Genomic DNA, 19,594 nt, shown 5'->3' on the forward strand with positions numbered 1-19,594 from the left:
GTTTTCTCTCCCTCTACATCAGTCCCCGTGTTTCCATGCGTCTCTGGAGTCACCATATTCATCTTCTCTTCCAGCCCAATCACCTTCTCTCCTCACCTCTGGCCTGGACCATTCCAATGGCCACCTGACGGGTCTTGTAGCTTCCTGCATCTTTTCTCTCCAACCTAGCCTCCAAAACCAGCTGCTCAGAGGGATTTTCTTAAAGCATAAATTTAACCCCATGGTTCTCTTGCTTTTTAGTGGCTGCCTATTGGCTCCAGGAAGAAGGACCAGCTCGTCTATTTGGCATTGAAAGCCCTGGCTCCCTCTTGTCTTTGTAGGAGGATTGCCCATTACTCTGCATTCCTCATTCTGCGTTCCACTCAAACTGGTCTCCTCAGCTTCATCTCTTGTAATTCCTCGCCTCCCTTCCAATTCAATGCTCAGCTGAAGGGCCTCCTCCTTGAAAGGTCTCTGTCTCTCATATCCCCCCAAGTTATTAGTGTTTCCACCCAGGAAATTCTCCCAAGTGCTTCATATATTGTCCATCCTTCTCTGTGCACACATTGTATTCTTCCAGTGGAATGTAAGCTCCTTGAGGGCAGGTTTGTCCAATTCTTGTCTTGAGATCTCAGAGCCCTTCACAATGCCTGGCACAAGGCAGACACTTGACTAGAATTGAGCCTAAATGTGTCTCGATGCCCCTTCTACTGATTGCTTCCAGTTCTGCTCTTTGGGGCCAATTAGAAGAAACCCAGTCCTCACCTCCCACCTTTGGCCCCGGAAGGAGTCGATGTTACTTATATCGAACCCCATGCAAATGGCAGCATTCTCTTGTTCAGGCTAAACATCCCAGGTCCTTCAATGGAGCATCAGAAGACATAGCTCCCAGCCATCAACATCTTGGTTGCCCCTCTGGACACTCTCTGCCTTGTCAATGCCCTTCTCAAAATGTGGTACCCGGCATGGAGCACATCTCTCTAGTCATGGTCTAACCAGCATCAGGACTAGGTGAAATCACTGGATTGGGGGATGGGGACAATGCAGGGAGAGCAGTGAGAGCCAGAGTCTCATGAGTGAGACTTCCCAGTCTGGGAGGTAGGCGCACAGGTTGGGTGGGTGAGAGGGAAGAAGGGAGAGAGGAACTGGGGGCAGGGTGAATCCTGAAGGAAAGTCGGAGCCTGACTAGGTGGGACCCCTGGGCCCAGAGAGGGGAGCAGGTGCTAGGAAGACAGAAGCACTGGGGGCTGCTTCTGACTCCGTAGCTTATTCTCCAGGGGGCGGGATCGAGGGAACCCAGGTGTTCAGGCACAGTTGTGCCACTGGCTTACTTTCCTCCTGGGGACATATCTCTATGTGGCTCCTAGGCTTCCAGGTTAGGGACCCCAGGAATGAAAAGAGTTTAGAGGCTTTACCTCCTTTTCCCTGCACCTTGCCTCCACTGGTTTCAGCCTGTCCAGTGTGTGGAGAATGAGCCCTGATGGGCTGGATGCAGTGAACTAGTCCTGGAAGCTGTTTTGTCCTCTCATCCAGGCTCTGTCTCCGTTCTGGTGCTGCCTTTCCCAATCATACATGGAAAACAGCTGTGCCTTTCAGTGTGCAGGCACGCCTGACCTATGTGTTCATGCATGCACAGACCTGCTGAGTCACACCTTTTTTACTCAAGCTGGGCTCCTTCCCCTTCCGTAGGCACACAGGTGCCCCCGTCAGCCTGATGCCCATAACCACATGCCTAGCACTGGAGGCGGGAGGCTGGAGTGCAGGATGATGGGTCAGTTCCAGTACTGCCTCAGAGTGCCTCCAAACCTCTCCCCCACAAGAGAATCTGGGGCCTCAGCCCACTCCCACTGGAGATGGGAGCATCACTCAGCCTGGTGTTCCTCCCTCTCAAATGGAGTAGAGATTGTCAGCACTCCAAGGGACCTTGGACACTCAAGCAGAGAATGTCAGAGCGGGGAGGCACTTTAGAGCATGGCATGTCAGGACTAGGAGGGCTTGTAGAATCCAGAATGTCAGAGCTGCGAGGAACCTTGGAATTCAGAACATTAGAACTGGAAAGAGAACTTAGAACTCAGAATGTCAGACCTGGGAATGGCTCAGAAAACAGAATGGCAGAATTTGGAGGGTCCTTAAAAGATAGAATTAGGCTTAGAGTTTGAGCTGGGAGGGCTCTTAGAATACAGAACATCAGAGCTGGGAGGAGAACCATGGAATGTGGAATGTCAGAGCCAGAAGGAACCGGAAGCAGCTTTCAGCCTGACACCCCCCCCCCATTTTTTTTTTAGGCAATTGGGGTTAAGTGACTTGCCCAAGATCACACAGCTAGTAAGTGTTAAGTGTTTGGTCTGAGGCCGGATTTGAACTCAGGTCCTTCTGACTTCAGGGCTGGTGCTTGATCCACTTCTGCCCTAGACCCCCCTCATTTTTCAGATGGGTGATATAGCCCAGACAAAGGGAATGACTTACCCAAAGCATCTTGACCTCCAAACTGCCTTCTCTCACATCTGTTGCACTAGAGGACCCCTGAATAGTTTATCATTTCCTGAACAGGTGTGGTGGTTCCTGACCCTGGTCCATGTGCTCCAGACCTTTGGTCCTTTCCCTTATATCCTGCACCGGTATCAGAATCTTGCTGTCCAGCCTCTGAGTCTCACCCACAGGCCTTTCTTCTCCTCACTTCCCTATTCTTGGCCCTGGTTGTTATGGTCTTTCTGTTCTAGAGCAAGCCCCCCCCCCCCCACAAGGGGGCTGTCAGCACAAGAGCTGGAATATGCCGTGTGTGTGTGTGTGTGTGTGTGTGTGTGTGTGTGTGTGTGTGTGAGCGTGTATGTGTATGTGTGTGTGTGTGTGTGATAGAAAGAGGGCTTTGAGGGCCTGCTGCTGACCCTCATGTTGAGTGGGCCCTCTTGTCCTGTCCAGCCCCCCCTCGCCCCCCTGCCCCCCACCCCCCAACTCTTCACTAAGCTGGGGCATGTGGACAGCAACACGAAATCCCATTCCCTCAGCCAGCAGAAATCAATAGCTAATTAATTCCCTCCCTAAAATAGAGTCCAGAGAGGAGGATGTCAGGTGTGGTGGGGGTGGAGGGAAGCAGACAGACAGAGACAGAGGGAGTGGGACAGAGACTCAGAGAGGCAGCTGGTGGTGTCGTGCAGGAAGGCCTGGGTTCCAATCCAGCTTAAGACACTTACTAGCTGTATGACCCTGGGCAAGTACTAAACCTTAGTCTGCCTCAGTTTCCTCAACTGTGAATTGGGAGTAATAATGCCACCTACCTTGCAGGGTTGTTGTGGGGATCAAATGAGATAATTTGTAAAGGGCTTAACACGGAGCACATAGTCAGTGCTGCAGACGTGCTTATTCCTTCTCTCTTCTCCCCAGAGAAATAGAAGGCAAGAGAGGAAGGACAGGAGAACAGGGGAGCTCAATTATTCTTTGAGGTCTTACTGACAAGCACCTACTGTATTCCCAGCCCCTTGCCAGGAAGGGGAAGGGTACTTCTCTTCTTTCCTAGATTCTACCTTACATTCTCCTCCCCCTCCCCAGGGACACCCTTCTCCCTTCCCTGGAGTGGGGGAGAGGCTGTGGGGGGGGGAGGGAAGGGCATCAATCAGCTTGGGAGCAGGTGCTGCATTTAATTTGATTGGCTAATTAGCCTGAGCATGTTAATTATCCCCCATTACCCAATGAGGAGGCGAAAAATGAAGTGGCTATATATAACCCCTTGCCAGCCGTCTGGGGGAGTGGGGGCATGGAGGCTTAGGTCCTGGGTGGCCCCTTGGGGATGTAGGAGGAAGAAGATGATGAAGAGAAGAAGAGAGATGAAGGGGAGGAGGAAGGAGGGAGAAGAGGATAAAGATGAAGTAGGGTAGAAGGAGGGGGAGAAAGAGGAGTGGAGGAGGATGAAGGAGAGAGGAAGAAGAGGGACGGAGGAGAAGAAAGGGAGAAAGTCGAGGAAGAAGGAGAGGAAGGCCAGCTAGAGAAGGTCCTGAGGGGAAAGACATGCCTGGGATCAGGAGGCCTGGGTTCTGTGGTGGGGTTGGGTCCCAGGGAATCCCAGCTGTGAGGGTGAAAGGTCAAGGGGGAACCTGGCTGGGGTATGAGCTGTAGAGGATGCCCTGGGCCCTACAAGGAGCAAGTGTAGAAGACCACCTGCTTTCTCTATTTCATCTTCCCCATGCTTTCCAGTTCTCCTCTTGCCTTCTCCTCCCTCCTTCACTTCATTCCTTTCTTCTCTCCTACATCTCTAGGGGTATTGGGGAGAGGAATAGGGGAAAGTAGCACTGCATGTAGAAGCAAGAGACCTGGGTTTGAATCTCCCTCCCACCTCAATTTTAACCATCGTGTCCCCCTCTGAGTCTCAGTTTCCCCCTCTGTAAAATGGAGTGGATTAATTGTGGTCTCTTCCAGCTCCCAATTCCCTCTCCCTGTCCCTGCCTTTCCATTTCCATCACTTCTCCCTCTTCTACTTTCTGCCTCTCTCCTTTTTCTCCTTCTCTCCATATTCCTTTACCCATGCCATCAACTTCCTTGTCCATCTCTTCCTGGATGCCTCATACCATTGCTCTCTCCCTACACTGACCATTGATTCTCCTCGACACTCTCTCTCTCTTTTCTTTTACTTACCTCTCTCCCTTCCCCATTGGCTCCTTTCCTTCACCATCTCTTCTCACATCAGCTCTCACCTACAGCTACTTCCTTTTAGGTTTTCTCTCCCTTTGTCTCCCTTTGTGTTCCTCTTTTCTCTGTCCATCTCCCCTTTGCTCTTTCCTTCTCCCTCCTTCCAGCCTGCTTTCTCTAGATTCCTCGACCCTCCTCCCTTTCCCCTCCTCTCTCCCCTATCTCTGTCTCCTCCCTGAGTTTCTCCTCTTCCTTCCTTCCTCCCTCCCTCCTCAAAATAAAATCGATGCAATATTCAGGAGGGTTGTTGGATATAAATAATTACGACTCAGGAGTTTAACGAGATGCAAATTCCCCTCCCTGGCGGTGCGCGGGGTATAAATTGCTCTCTGACAGCCCGTTACAAGGGTAATCATTTCAGAAAGGCAATTTTATGCAAATGAATCTACTCGCCTAATGGTTGGTGGCTCCCCCAGTTCTGGGGGGCCTGGGAGAGTGGGATGGGGGAAGCTGATGCTATAGGGGTCAGCCCAGACCCTAGAGGGAGAGGGTGGTGGAGGGAAACTGAAGACTCCCTCCATGTTGGGTTCCTGGAGTGGGTGGGACCTTGGGGCTAGGAAATGGGAGTGGGAGGGTGGCTCATTTATCCAGGGGAGCTGAATGTGTCTGGGGAGGGAAAAAGGGATGATGGGAGGGCTGGAACTCTGGAGTTAGAATGCTCCTAGCTCTTGGGAGGCTGCGGGAAGGGAGGGCGGAGACTGGAGGCTGGGGAGCTGGATACCTGGGTCTTCATTTGCTTCCCTTCCCCTGTTTCCTGGCCCCTGGTTACCCGTTGAGACCATTGACGAATCGGCATTTAATTAATCCCAATGAATTATTTAGCGGCTTCATTATCTAGCATCGGGGCTGATGAGAGCTGGTGGTCAGGGGGTGGGAGTGGTGGGGAGGCTGTGATGTCAGAAAAAGGAGAGGAGGGGCATGGGGTGCAACCTCATGGACTTCTAGTTGAGAGTTTCTCTGCTCGTCCTGTTCCCCCGTCAGTTGTCCCCCAGATTATTTAAGGGTTGTCTTCCTCTACCTCGGCTCTGCTCCCTGGGTGCTATGGGATGTAGGCTGGAGGGTCCAGACCCGGAGAGCTGAGTTGGGTTCTCGATGACCTCTAACGTGTCCCCATATGTGGGACTTATGTGCCCCTCTATCCTTGGGTTGGGCTTCTGTCTGCCTTGGTCCTACTCTCCCATCCCACATACCCCACAACTCCCTGTGTCTGCCCTCTATTCCCTGTCTGTGTCCTGCCCCCAGACTGTCTTGGGTGTTTCTTCTCTGTCTTCCTAAGGCTGTCCAGTGGGCTCCCATCTGCTTGTCTAGTTCCGATTGTCCATGTCGCCACGTCTGTTTTCTCCACTCGGGCTGTCCTCTCCCCTCATCCAATCCTGGGACCATCTGGGTATCTCTTGTCCCTCTTCCTTTCTGGGTTTCTCCAGGCTGTTTTCATGGGTCCTCTGCTTTTGTCACTCTCCTCGTTTCATCTCTGGCTCCCCCAGACTGTCTGAGTGTCCTTCCTCTTTTGTTCTTGGAATTATTAGGCTTCCCTTCAAACTGTTGGGGGTGGGAGGTCTGTCTCTCCAGACTACCCAAGTGGTGCCACTCACTTCTGCAGTTTGGATCTCTCACTAGACTGACTGTTAAGCTTATGTCTTCCTCCCTACTCCTGTATTGAGTTCGCATTCCTCTATGGGGAATGTCTTCTTCAGACTGGGTGATTGGTGCCCTGTCCACATAATCCACCCTATGTCTTCTCCCTGTCTGAGTGTCTACTTTGCCATGAGTGTCCTCCTCCAACTAAGTGTTCCTTGTGTGATGGCCTGGTCTCTGTGTCCATCTCCTCATCTGTCCCTGTGGACCGTCCGTTGTCCTCAAACTGAGGGCCAATTTCGCCCCAAATACCAAAGGGTAAAGAAAACTAGAGCGGGGACTGTCACTCTCTCTCTTTCCTAGGTCCAGAACTTAAGCTTTGAGGTGTTCCAGCCTTGGGCCACACGGTTAACACTCTCCTCCCGTCTGTTTTCTCGCAGGCCCAGGCACCGGCCCCCACCCCCGGAGCAAGCCTGAGGACAGAGGCCCCTTCCCTTGAAGTCCAGCGGGGGAGGCACCCCAGCAACCGCCGCCACCACCTAGTTCTCTTCTTCCCTGCCCCCCCCCCCCCCGGGGGGGCCGGGGCTATGGCGCAGAGCCCCTTCGGGCGGGCCCCCGGGGGCGCGGGGGGACGCCCGGGGGAGGCCGCCCCCCCCCTGGCCCCATGCACCTTCGACGGTGAAGCCTTAGGGCGGGGGGGGGGGGGGCGGGGCTGGGCCGCCGGGGCCTAGGCAGGGGGCGCGGCTCAGAGCCAGAGCCTCCATGGTGAGCCGAGCGCCCGGGGCGCTGGCCCTGGTGCTGGCGCTCAGGCGAAGGCTGCTGAGGCGAGGCCCCCGCCTGGGGCCTCCCGGAGCGCTGGCGCTGGCCTTGGTGCTGACGCTTGCCCTGGCCCAGGGCGCAGCGGGCCTGGAGTTTGGCGGCGGCCCTGGCCAGTGGGCGCGCTACGGGCGCTGGGCGGGCGCGGCGAGCAGCGGCGAGCTCAGCTTCAGCCTGCGCACCAACGCCACGCGCGCCCTGCTGCTCTACCTGGACGACGGCGGCAACTGCGACTTCCTGGAACTGCTGCTGGTGGACGGGCGCCTGCGGCTGCGCTTTGCCCTGTCGTGCGCCGAGCCCGCCACGCTGCACCTGGACACACCAGTGGCGGACGACCGCTGGCACATGGTGCTGCTGACCCGCGACGCGCGGCGCACCGCTCTGGCCGTGGACGGCGAAGCTCGCGCCGCCGAGGTGCGCTCCAAGCGGCGCCACATGGAGGTGGCCAGCGACCTGTTCGTGGGCGGCATCCCGCCCGACGTGCGACTGTCTGCGCTCACGCTCAGCACCGTCAAGTACGAGCCGCCCTTCCGCGGGCTCCTGGCTAACCTGAAATTGGGAGAGCGGCCGCCCGCCCTGCTGAGCAGCCAGGGACTCCGCGGGGGAGCAGCCGACCCGCTCTGCGCGGCCCGCAACCCGTGCGCCAACGGCGGTCTGTGCACCGTGCTTGCCCCGGGCGAGGTGGGCTGCGACTGCAGCCACACGGGCTTCGGCGGCAGGTTCTGCAGCGAAGGTGAGGCGGGGCGACCCGGGACCTGGGCAGGGGTGGGGGGCACATCTGCTCCCTGCTTTGCTTTGCCCTTTCCTTGTCTCATACTCTCTAGGTCCAAGACCCCAGGCCACTTGTCCCCCAGGCCTCCCCTCGCTTATCACTCCCCCTGCCCCCTTCCCGGCCTCAGCCATTCCCTGTCTTTAAGAAATAGGTTTTAGGGTACCCTCTCTACAGAACCCCAGAGCCAGTCTTGCCTTGATCACGATCAATCCTTTGTGCTACTACCAGGAGCGCCCCTCACCTCCCAAATCTCCTTTTCCCTCACTGCTGGAACCAGGCCTTAGGCAGGCCCCTTCCCTTCCTCTGCCTCTCACCCCTGACAGAAACTTATCACATCTTTAAGTAGATGGGTGCTGGCAGCACCCCTTTCCTGTTTCTCACTGTCCCCTCTTTTCGCTTCTCTTTTCCCCATTGCCACCTGCACCTCATGCCATTTCTCCAACCCCAGTTCCACTGCTCCCTGCCTCTAACGGGGAAGGGGAGAAGGTTGGCATTGGTAGTATGTTCTCTTCTGATGCCCAGGGCTTAGGCCACCCACTTTCCCACCTCATTTCCTTCTAGACCTTTCAGGCTTCCTCACTGCATCCAAGCCCCAATCCAGGAGCTTACTACTGGGGATCTGTGGGTCCCAGAAGTGACCCATTTGCTCTTGCCCTCCGTTGGCCAAGATCACACCCTCCTCAATGTTTCTTCTTTCAGAACCCTCGACCTCTTGTGACCTTCCTCCCCTCCCAGCCCTGGCCCAGCCCTTCACTGGATCTTTGTGTGAGGAATGGTATACTGTCCCCTTTCTTTTGGTCTCCCGCTTGTCCAAGTCACATACTCACGCTTCCATTTGCTTCCGCTTCTCCTCCTCTCCCAGGCACTCACTGGTCTTTCTCCATTTGAGCTCTGGGGGGTTGGGTGGGGATCTCCCTGGCCAATGCCCCTTACAAAGTACCTTTCAGGGATGATGATTGAAAAAGATACTCTTTTAGTGTGAGATATGTGCAAGTAAGTGTGTGCATATATGTGTGAACCTGTGACTGAGTGTGAGGATGGGTACGAAGGAGAAATTATGAGTCAGGCCAGACCATCCCTCAAGTTGAGCCTCAGTTTCCTCAGTTTCCTGAGCTGATTGGTGTATGGGGGTGCAGAATAGGTGACTATGTGCAAGTCAATCTATGTGATTGAGGCTGTGTTGGCGATTGTCCTAAGCTTGACGCTGTGGGGTGGACAATGTTGGAGAGGCTCTGGGAGTGTCTTGGGGATGGCAGGGAGCATTATAGTTTTGAAGAGGATGAGCCCCTTTTTCGAGAGCTGGTAGATTTTTGGCGGAGGGGGATAAGTGGGAAGTCTGGCCAAGGAGTAAATTTAAAGGCTTCAGACTGTATGTTAGTTAGAGGACCAAGGTGTTTTTGCCTGGTGGGCAGATGGATTCCTGGAGTGAGGGTGAGGGCGAGGGCAAGAAAGGCAGCTTGATTTCGTCTCTTCTGCAATAAGTGTACTTTTTAAGGAGGGGGCATTTTGGGGGAGGAGAGAGTGGTTTGAACTCAGCTAGGCTCTGCTTATGGGGTACTGCCCAAGGTAGATTAGATGGGGTGACCATGACCCCCATTTCAGTGTATCCTGTACAGGATTGGGGCCAGGGAAGTGACCCTCCTCCACTTGTTCAGGGAGGGCCCTTAGTCAGCTTCTTTCTTCTTTGTTCTCAGTGGCAGCTGTTATATAGCAGGTGTGAAGGGAGAGATGTGTGTGTGTGTGTGTGTGTGTGTGTGTGTGTGTGTGTGTGTGCCCTTCTGGGCATGCCCATCTGAGTGGAACCCACTCATGCCCCTGGTGGAACCCACAATGCATGTATGTATGTGACTGGGTAAGTGACCCAGGAGGGTTCTTTTCTTGGGGAGGGGCCTCTGGCTCAGTTGTTTGTTTCCATAGATGTATAAGTGTGCACCTGCATTGTTGAAGAGAGATGAGTGTGTGGAGCTGGGCCACCTCAGGGGCTGTGTGCATACAGAGGGCCGTGGGTGGTGGTGTGTGTCTGCAAACATACCCCTGAGTCTGTGTTGTGTGTGTAAGCTAAGGGCTCTGGCTGATTGTGTGTAGCTGTATGTAGTTGTGGAGGTGGGGGTTGGGGTGTCTGACGAGCTGGCAGAGCTGCTGTGTGTGGATTCGGTTGTGATGTAGGGGATACAAGGGCTGTGTATATTAAGTTAATCTGACACCTTCACACCTTTCCTCCCAGGAGTTCAGGTGTTCTGTAAGCTGTGAAATTGTGTGTGTGTGCACACCCAGGAGTCTGGCTGTGTGTGTGTGTGTGTGTGTGGTTGTATTGATTGAAGAGGTGTATATTTATGTGTAGAAAACCCAAGCAGATTAGAATGGGGGAGAATTACACAAGTGTGTGTGTGTGTGTGTGTGTGTGTGTATGTGTGTATACACCCGTGTGATCCTGTAGATGCATATTGATGGGTATAATCAATCTGTAAGAACACCTGGGAGCTACAAATGTTATCTCTTCCAAGGAGTTTAGCCTGCTTCCCAGTTGCTCAAATCTGCCCTCAACCCTAGTGCCTGGTTAATCCTGAACTCTGCCATCCATTTACTAGGTGAGGAATCTGAGCTCCATTTGAGTGACTCGCCAAGCCATGGATAGCCCATGGAACTAGATGCCTTTGTGAGGTGTGCCGCCAAGCCATGGATAGCCCATGGAACTAGCTGCCTTTGTGAGGTGTGGCCCCAGGGAGCCCTCAACAAAAGCCCCCTCCAGACCACAGACTTCAGAACTAGAAGGGAGATCAGAGTCCTTTAGTCCAACCACCTCCTCTTGCATATGAGGAAACTATAGCCCAGGGAGGGGAAAGAATCTCTGCTCAGGGTTACAAGCCTGGTAATTATCAGCGCTGAGACTGGAACCCAAACATCCCGATTCCCAGTTCAAGACTCTATTATCCATCTCTGTCTTCCTGGTGGAGGCTGTGATGGGGAATGGAGACCCCAAGGAGCACAAGACTCACGCGTGGTCTTGAATAGAGATGCAGACTTTCTTAGGTTCCTCTCCGTAATGGAGGAGATCCAAAGGAAGTGTTTGCCCCAAATGGGAGCTGTCCAGCACAGGCGTAGACTAGTGAGCAGCTCTCACTAGGGTTCACAGACTCTTGTGGTTTACAGATGGAATGAACCACAGTGATGAGCTCCTCCAACCCCTTCATTTCAAAGATGAGAAAACTAAGACCCAGAGGGGGGAAGGACTTGCTGAAGGTCACAAAGGTAGTAGATTATCAGACTGGGATTCAAACTCTCCCTCTCTGGGGCTGGTGACTTCCTGTTTGGAATGGGGTGTGTGTGTGTGTGTGTGTATGTGTGTGTGTGTGTGTTCCCCATCATACGTTGAGTGATCAGATTCAATGACATCTAAGACCCCGTCCATCTTGGAGAGTCTGTACTGTTGGGTTATTGTACCTCTGTGTGGGGAAACATTGACGGTTACATCACAGAGTGGTCCTGTGGGTTCTGTTTGTAAAACTTAAAGTGATTCCATAGAAATGGGGCCTTCTTTCTGCTCTGATGGTCAGAGGGTCATCTATCTAGAATTGCAATGACCCACAGAGACCATCTGGTCCAGCCCCCTCATTATACAGGCAAGAAAATTGAGGTCCTGACTGGGAGACAGAACTCAACCACTGTCACACAAGTAGTAAGTGGAGATGGTGAGGTTTGAACCGTGTACTTTGATCTCCAAAGTCCAAGTTCATTCTACTACAATGCCACATGAAAATGGGGACTGAAGATCAAAGGGGGAGGGCAGTCTGCGTGTGTCTGTAGTCCAGTGTGGACCAGTGTGCGGATCTGTTCAGGATCTCTCTGTCTCTGCCTCTTTTTCTGTCTCTGCCTTTTTTTCTGTCTCTGCCTCTTTCTCTCTCTCTTTTCTGTCTCTGCCTCTCTGTTTCCATCTGCTCTGCAGCTAAATTTTCTTTTATGTATTTTCTCCCTCAATTAAAGTGTGAGCTTCCTAAGAGCAGGGGATGTAAGATTTTTTTCTGTTTATATCTCCATCATTTAGCACAGTGTTTGGCACATAGTAAGCACTTAATAAGTGCTTTTAAAAATTCATTCATTCATTCATCCATACACTCATTCATTCCCAGGCTTTGTCTCTGTTTCTCTCATTTCTCCTTCTCTGTCTCTGTCTCTGTCTCTCTATTTCTGTCTCTCTTCCTACCTCCCCAAGAGAACAATAGAAGCTTGTGAAAATGAGGGCAGGGTGGGTCCTGTGTGTGTGCAGTTGGCATGGTCACAGTGGGGGTGACATCCTTCAGTTAAATTCAACAAAGGTCTACATCCTTCTCATGGTAGGGATTTCATTTGTCCAAAGGGCACGTCTGACTGTGCTTCTCCCTTGCTCAAGAACCTTCATTAGCCCTTTTTGGCCTCCAGGAGAAAATATAAGCACCTCTGGTGCTTAAAGCCCTTGGAAATCTGGCTGCAGCCTGCCTTTCCAGACTGAGCTCACATCACTCCCCCTTAGGCATTCTGTGTTCCAGACGAGCTGGCTTCCTCGCTGTTCCTCACGCACAGCACTCCATCTCTGGCCTCACTACTTATGCACAGGCTGTCTGTCCTCTGGACCTGGAAGGCTCTCCCTCTGCTCCTCTACCTTGTGGAATCCTTAACTCCCAACTCAATGCCACTTCCTCCACGGGCCCTTTCCTGACCCCGTTCGCCTTCCCAGTTATTGGTGCTTCTCTCACAGTCATTCGTCTTTATTTTGTACATAATTTGTATTGGCTTAATAGAGTCCATGTTGTGTCTCTCTAAGCAGAACGTGAGCTCTTTGAAGACAGGGACTATTTTGTCTTTTTGGCTCCTAGCATGGGACCTGGCAGCTAGTGGGCATCTGATTCATGCTTGTGGAATTGAGTTGGTTTGAACTGAAAACATCTTCCTTGAAGCCACCATGTGAAATGGATAAGGGTAGACATTTTTATGGCATGTCTAGGGAAAGTATAATTGTCCCTATTTGAGAGATGAGCAAACTGAGGTTTGGGGAAGTGAAGTGACTTGCCCTAGGGTGTGACCTTGGGTAGGGTATGTTCTAAGACAGGAAGGGGATTGGCCTGGATGGAGCATAGGCTTCATGGGCTGGAGTGATGTGAAGCAGGTAGGTCTGAGGCAGGTCAAGAAGAGACTTGAGTGCTAGGAGCATGCCACCCAGAAGGGGGAGAAAGGCACAAATGCAGATGAGAGGCTTGGAGGGCAGCAGAACCAAGTGATCAGAGCTAGGCTGTAGGAAGACATTTCTGGCAGCCTGTGCAGGAGGGATGGGGGAGACAGTGGCCAAGAAGGGACTGAACCAGCCATGCTGACCACAAGGCTTCCCTAGTCCCGCTGTTCTGCTTTGGGTCTCTCATGCAAGAGCCCACAAGGAAGATGGAGAAGAATGGAACACAGTTCCTTTCCTCAAGGAGCTTATGATATAGTCAGAGAAGGAACAGGTGCACACAGATTACTCTGATACAGTATAAGGAGAATAATAATAATAACAGCTTACAAGTCTGTATCCCTTCAAGGTACCCATTATTTCAGCTGAGTCCCACAACAGCCATGTGAGGTAGGTGTTCTGATCATCCCTATTTTAGAGATGAGGAAACTGAGGCTCAGAGACATTGTCACCTGCCCAGGGTCACATAGCTAATGAATGTCAAAGGCAGGATTCAAACCTAGGTCTTCTTGACTCCAGGTCCAGGGCTCTATCCACTAACCCTGCTGCTCTTGGGGCTCAGAAGAGGGAAATATGATATGAATTGGGGAGGGGGTCAAGGGGGGAAGACTTCCAGTTAATCTTACATTCAGGCTTGTCTGCAGTCAATTTTTCATTCAAGGTTGAGTCACCTCTCTCCCTTCCTCCTTCCTACAGAATATTTTCAAAGCTAAGCCCTACCCATCCCCTCCCTCTATTCCCTAGGCAGTGTGTGGTTAGGGAACTCACTCCGAAGGTCTTAGCTTGATAGAGTTCTTAGTACAAGTCCTTAAGTGTACAGATGGGAAACTGATGCCCACAGAAGGGAAGGCTCTTGCCTTATTCATTCATCCTGTAAATAAGTACTGAACTCTGATTGTTTGTCCATCCCTGTGCTGTGCTCTGTAGGGAAGGCAGGAGTAGGATAAAACTCCATCTATCTGGAATCCTTGCAGAATGAGCTGTTCCACATAGGTGAAATTTCCCAACCATTGAGAGCTCATTCTATTAAGCACCGACAGTCAGTCAACAAGCATTTATTAAACACTTACTATGTGTCAGGCACTGGGCTAAGCTCTGAGGATACAAAGAAAGGCAAAAGACATTTCCTGCCCTCAAGTAACTCCAGTCTAATGGAAGAGACAACCTGCAAACAGTTATGTATATATAAGGCACATACAAGATAAACAGAAGGTAGTCTTAGAGGGATAGCCCTGGCAGCTAAGAGGACCTGGCACCATTTTAAAATTGTTAAGCATTTGGGAAGGAAATCTTTCTGAACATCTTGCCTGATTCTCTGTCTTTTAAAAGTATACACTGAACTAATTATAATTCACCTTCTCCTTGAGAAGGTGGTTCGGAGTCATTTCTCGCTCCACCTGCCAATGAATGCCCTAGGCTCTCACAGTGATGCCCTTAGGGACTAACACCGAGAGGGAAGCATCAGTCTGTCCTGATACTGAAAGGTCCCATATTGCTGGGGATTCTTGTGTCTCCTTTGCATACTTTTTCTGTCCGCTCCTGCATTGTCTGACTCTGAGTCCCAGCTTCTGTCTTTTAGGAAATCAGGCAAGTCTGGGAGGGGGTTAGAATTGTGTGTAAACAATAGGTCCATAGACTATGAGTGAGCAAGGGCCCAGAGGCTGTCCTGAGGGTGAGAGCAGGTGAGGCTTGTCATGTCTGAGCCTTGTGACATCTAGTTGAGCCTCTCTTTGCTTCCTTCTTGGTTCTTGGCTGAGTTCAGGAGAGGTGAATTGTAACATGATTCCAGTCTCCGAGAAGTTTATAAGCTAGTTGGGAAGATGACATATGCAGACAAAGCAGGTAAGTAACAGTATGTGGCAGCCTTTGATTAAATGCCCAAATGAGGGGTGCAGACAGTCAGCCCATTGGACTGCAGAGAACAGAGCAGTCATGTCTAGCCGTATGGCTGGTGGAGACATGCTGGAGGAAGTGGGGGTGGAGCCAGGCCTTGAAGGATGAGTAAGCCCGGATAGGAAGGGATAGGCATGTCAAGCTAGGGGATGTGTCTTGGGGAAAGATGTGGATGTGGGAATGGTAATTAGTTGTTTTGGGGACAGTGAGGAAGCTGGCCTGGCTCAAGTAAAGGGTTCCTCTAATGGAGCATTGGGAAGAAGGTGGATTAGAGTCAGGTCAGGAAGAACCTTGAGTGCCAAGGAGAAGCCATCCAGGAGGGGAATGGGCATACAAGCACGGGTAACATTGATGCATGTGTGTTACAAGAGCCCCAACCCAAGGGCTCAGACCTGAGCTTTAGGAAGACGTTTCTGGCAGCCTCTATGAGAAGGGCCAGAGACGAGATGCAGGATGACTGGCCGGCATCAGAGCAGGAGAAAGGACAGAGCACCAGCCCGAGAGTTCAAAGCCCTGGGTTTGTGTCCCAGCTCATTTCCCATCTCAGGGCCTCAGTTTTCCTGGCTGTAAAACGAGGCTTTTGGACAAGATGATCTCTAAGGCCCTTCCAGGTCCAACATTCTGGGGTAATTGGAGGATAGTTTATTCAGTTCTGGGTAAGGTGGTGAGGGTGTGGATTAGGGTAGTGAATATGGGATTAAACAGGAAGTTGTGATGGCAATAGAAAGGAAGGAGTGTATATAAAGGAATTTTAAAGCAAGACTCAATAGAATTTTGGGATTACCCACATGTGGGCCAGGAAGGACAGATGGTGAGCTCCAGAGGAGCACCTTTGTATTGTCCCCTGTGCCTACTCATGGGCCAGCACTCTGCATACAGTGGGTGTTTAGTGAGTACTGGCTGCTGTCTTTGCTTAGGGGAGGGGAGGAGAGAGAAGACCCAGGAAGAATTGTAAGAAAGAGAAAGGTTCTCTAACCCCGGGAAGGGAAAAGTGGGGAGATTGGTGCACTTACAGCCGGGGGCCCTAAACATGGAGAAAGTGGCTCTGCTGCTTACCAGCTTTGGGATGGTAGGCTGATACTCACTTTCCTCATCTGTAAAATGAGATTGAATTAGATAATCTCTAGACATTATGCTCTAGTGCTGGCATTCTTGATCCAGGGTCCATGAACTTGGACTGGAAATAGATGTTGATCACTGTATTTCAATAGAGCCGCTTTCCCTTGCATTCCATTGTATTTTATGTTATGCATTTAAAGACATGATTCTGGGAAGAATCACCAGACTGATTGCTCAAGGAGTCCAGATCATCACAAAGACCAGGGGTCTAGAGTGCTGGACTTGGGGATTAGGACGACTTGAGTTCAAATCTCACCCCTCCCTCTGCCAAGTCACTTACCCTCACCCGACCTCAGTTTCCTCATCTGCAAATTGGGGATAATGATACCTCTACAACATCCTGCCCAGGGTTGTGGGGAGGTTCACATGAGAAAATGTCTTTAAAGCATTTGGCAAACTCTAATGCATGACCTGAATGGGAGTCAGTATTATTATTCTCTCTGAAGTCTCCCTAGCTCCCAGGCTTCTGAACCTATTTCCCTACGAATGTGGGCGCCTGTGACTGGCAGCAGAGGCTGGCCAAGTTTGACCGACATGTTTTGGGATGACTTAGTGCTTGGGATTCTCGGGTCCCCGCTGTCCCTTGGGCAGCACAGATGTAGAAATGCTCATCCCCTCCCTGGGGCTCGCTTCAGGCAGAACTGATGGGGGAAAGCCCAGTTCCCTCCCAGAGAGGCCTCCCTCAACAACAGAGTCTCTGGAGGGTTTCCATGCGGGGGCTGGTTTCCCTGACTCCATTTTTGAAAAATGTAACTTATGCAACAACTTTTTCAGGACATGACTGTGGTGGGAGGCTGGGGTCCCACCGTGTGTGTTAGGGCCTGTGTGTCACTGTGTGCAGTATAGGCAATGAAGAAAGTGTAGAGAAGCAGGTGTGTCTGGCTAGGGATGGAGCTGTGTGCAGGCAAGGCTGGGAGAGGGAGGAGTGTGTGTTCATAGTGAGGAACAGAGGGAACTGTGTCAGTAAGTGTCTGTCTCATGGAGGTGGATACGATGGGGATGACGTGTCCCAGTGTCTTGGGCCTCATTTGCTGGTTCTTGGGGGGAGCAGACAGAAGCAAAGCAGGAAAAGGTGTGTGTGTGTGTGTGTGTGTGTGTGTGTGTGTGTGTGTGATCAGAGTTGGGCATATGGACTCCTTCTCCTCCCCTGACCCCTCCCTGGCATCCTCAAAGTTCTCTGGGTGACCCTGGCATAGTGACAGAACCAAGAGCTCAGGGATGGGGGTGCAGGAGCAGGCCCTTCGGATCCCAGAGACCTCTAACACTTCCCCCTAGGTCCCCTGGGGGTGTATACCAGAGGCCTAGTTTGACAGGTGTGATGCCTAGCCTACCCTAGCCTAGAAAAAGCCTCCACCATTTCCCCCACCATTCATGCTCAGAAGCTCTCCTCTGACTCCTCCATGCCCAATAAGTCGCCAGGTCTTATCCCTTCTGTTTCATAATATCTCTCACCTTCAGTGGCATGCTGAGAAATGTTTAACAAGCAACCCTCTGGGAAAAAAATACCCAAGGCATACTTTTAAGCTTAATCTGTATTTTTAATATTTTCACCATCACTTTCTTAAGCCTAGAAACCAGCAACATAATAATAGGTCCTGATTTGTAATATTTGCTGATTTTTGAGGTACAAATGCTCACTCTGAAAATTTAACAATTGGCTCTCTCAAGCCAGTAGGAGCTGGCTCCAGCCCACCCCTAAGTCACCTCTATCCCTTCCTTTCCATGTCCATGGCCACTGCTCAGATCTATATCGCCTCTTGCCTGGACCATTACGATGGCCTCTTAACTGGTCTTTTATCCCCAACTCTCTTCATTGTCTGCCCACCCTGTTGCTAGAATAATCTTTGTTGCTATCACCTCCCTGCCCAAGGACCATCAGTGACTCCCTATTGTTACTGAATAAATTCAGCATGGCATGGTGGAACCATCACTAACCCTGGAGTCAAGGGGACTTGGGGTTTGAGGCTCAGCTGTGATACTTACTAGTTGTGTGACCTTGAGCAGGAATCCCTTCATGCCTCTGCACCTCAGTTTCCTCATTTGTAAAATGGGGGTAATAACTACAGTACCTACCACGTAGGGTCATTACAAGGGAGGAAGTTTGTGAATCTTAAAGCATTTTTAACTCAACAAGTATTCATTAAGTTTTTAGGTGCCAGGCCCTCTGCAGGAGAATGTGAGCTCCTTGAGGGCAGGGACGGTTCCTATTTTGTCTTTGTACCCATAGTACCATAGTACCATAGTACATAGTACCCATTGTATCTGCCTGGCAGATAGCTGACACCTGATAAATGCTTGTTGATTGATCAATTTGGGGGGGGAAGTCAAATAGAAAATGATACCTTTCTGCCCTCAAGAAACTTATGTTCTTCCTTGAGTGATGATGCTGATGGAAATGGAATCCTAGATTTCTTGGCCCTGGAAGAGGCCTTAAAGATTATTTAAGTCAGCTCCCTGGCCAGGGCAGGAGTCCCTTCTATAGTGACCCTTCATGATGGCTGCACATCCTCAACTTAGTTACCTCCAGTGATAGGGCACTTCTGATGTAACAGGGAGCAGGTGCTGTTATTCCATAGCTCTTACTATTTTTTCTAACACTGAGAATAAGTTCAAATTCCTGGCATTCAAAGCTTTCTCCTGTAGTCTAATGCCAACCTGCTTTTCCAGCCTGATCTTGCATAGTTCTTGGCATATACTAGATGTTACAACCAAATTGGATTATCCACTTACCCCCTCTGTGAGCTCCACTGCCTCTGAACATTTGCTCCCATGATTCTCTCCACATGGAATTCCTTCTCCTCCTCTTTACCGGGTGAAAAGCCAAGCCCCCTATCTTCTCTAGGGCTTATTAGTAGTTCAGGCCTCAGTTCTCGTTCCTGGAAGGGGGAGATATATGGTACAGGAGAAAAGGGAGAGAGAGAGAGAGAGAGAGAGAGAGAGAGAGAGAGACAGAGAGAGAGAGAGAGAGACAGAGAGAGAGACAGAGAGAGAGACAGAGAGAGAGAAGAGGAGAGGAGAGGAGAGGAGAGGAGAGAGGAGAGAAAGAAAAGGAAGAGAGAAATGGGAGAGAAAGAAGAGAGAGAGATGAGAGAGAGAAGAGAAGAGGAGAGGAGAGGAGAGAAGAGAAAGAAAAGGAAGAGAGAGAGATGGCGAGAGAGAAAGCAAAGAGAGATGGGAGAGGGAGAGAAAAGTGAGAGAAAGAGAGAGAGGAGAGAGAGAAAGGGAAGAGAGAGAGAAGAGAAAGAAGAGAGAGAAAAGGAAGAGAGAGATGGGGAGAGAGAAAGAAAGGGAGGGGAGAGAGAAAGAGAGAGAGATGGAAGAGAGAAAAAAGTAAGAGAGAGAGAAGAGAAGAGAGAGATGGGGAAAGAGAAACAGAGAAAAAAGGAAGAGGGAGATGGGGAAAGAGAAAGAGAGAAAAGGAAGAGAGAGATGGAGAAGAGAAAGAGAGGACAGAGAGAAGGAGGAAAGGAGAGAGAGAGAAGAGAAGAGAAGAGAAAGGGAAGAGAGAAATGGGAGAGAGAGAGAGAGAGAGAGAGAGAGAGAGAGAGAGAGAGAGAGAG

At 51.1% G+C, this 19,594-nt stretch overlaps 1 protein-coding gene across 1 annotated transcript in view; it reads left to right on the top strand.

The window, feature by feature from the left end:
• Window positions 1–7,380: 7,380 nt before the first annotated feature.
• NRXN2 (neurexin 2) overlaps window positions 7,381–19,594 on the top strand; it is a 159,524-nt gene continuing 147,310 nt past the window's right edge. Inside the window, exon 1 of the mRNA XM_027856256.1 lies at window positions 7,381–7,783. Within this exon, the coding sequence (XP_027712057.1) occupies window positions 7,396–7,783 (388 nt within the window). The 5' untranslated portion in view covers window positions 7,381–7,395. The remainder of the gene's footprint in view (window positions 7,784–19,594) is intronic.

The sequence above is a fragment of the Vombatus ursinus genome, unplaced genomic scaffold, assembly GCF_900497805.2.
Source record: "Vombatus ursinus unplaced genomic scaffold, bare-nosed wombat genome assembly UNPS02011369.1, whole genome shotgun sequence".
Taxonomy (NCBI): Eukaryota; Metazoa; Chordata; class Mammalia; order Diprotodontia; family Vombatidae; genus Vombatus; species Vombatus ursinus.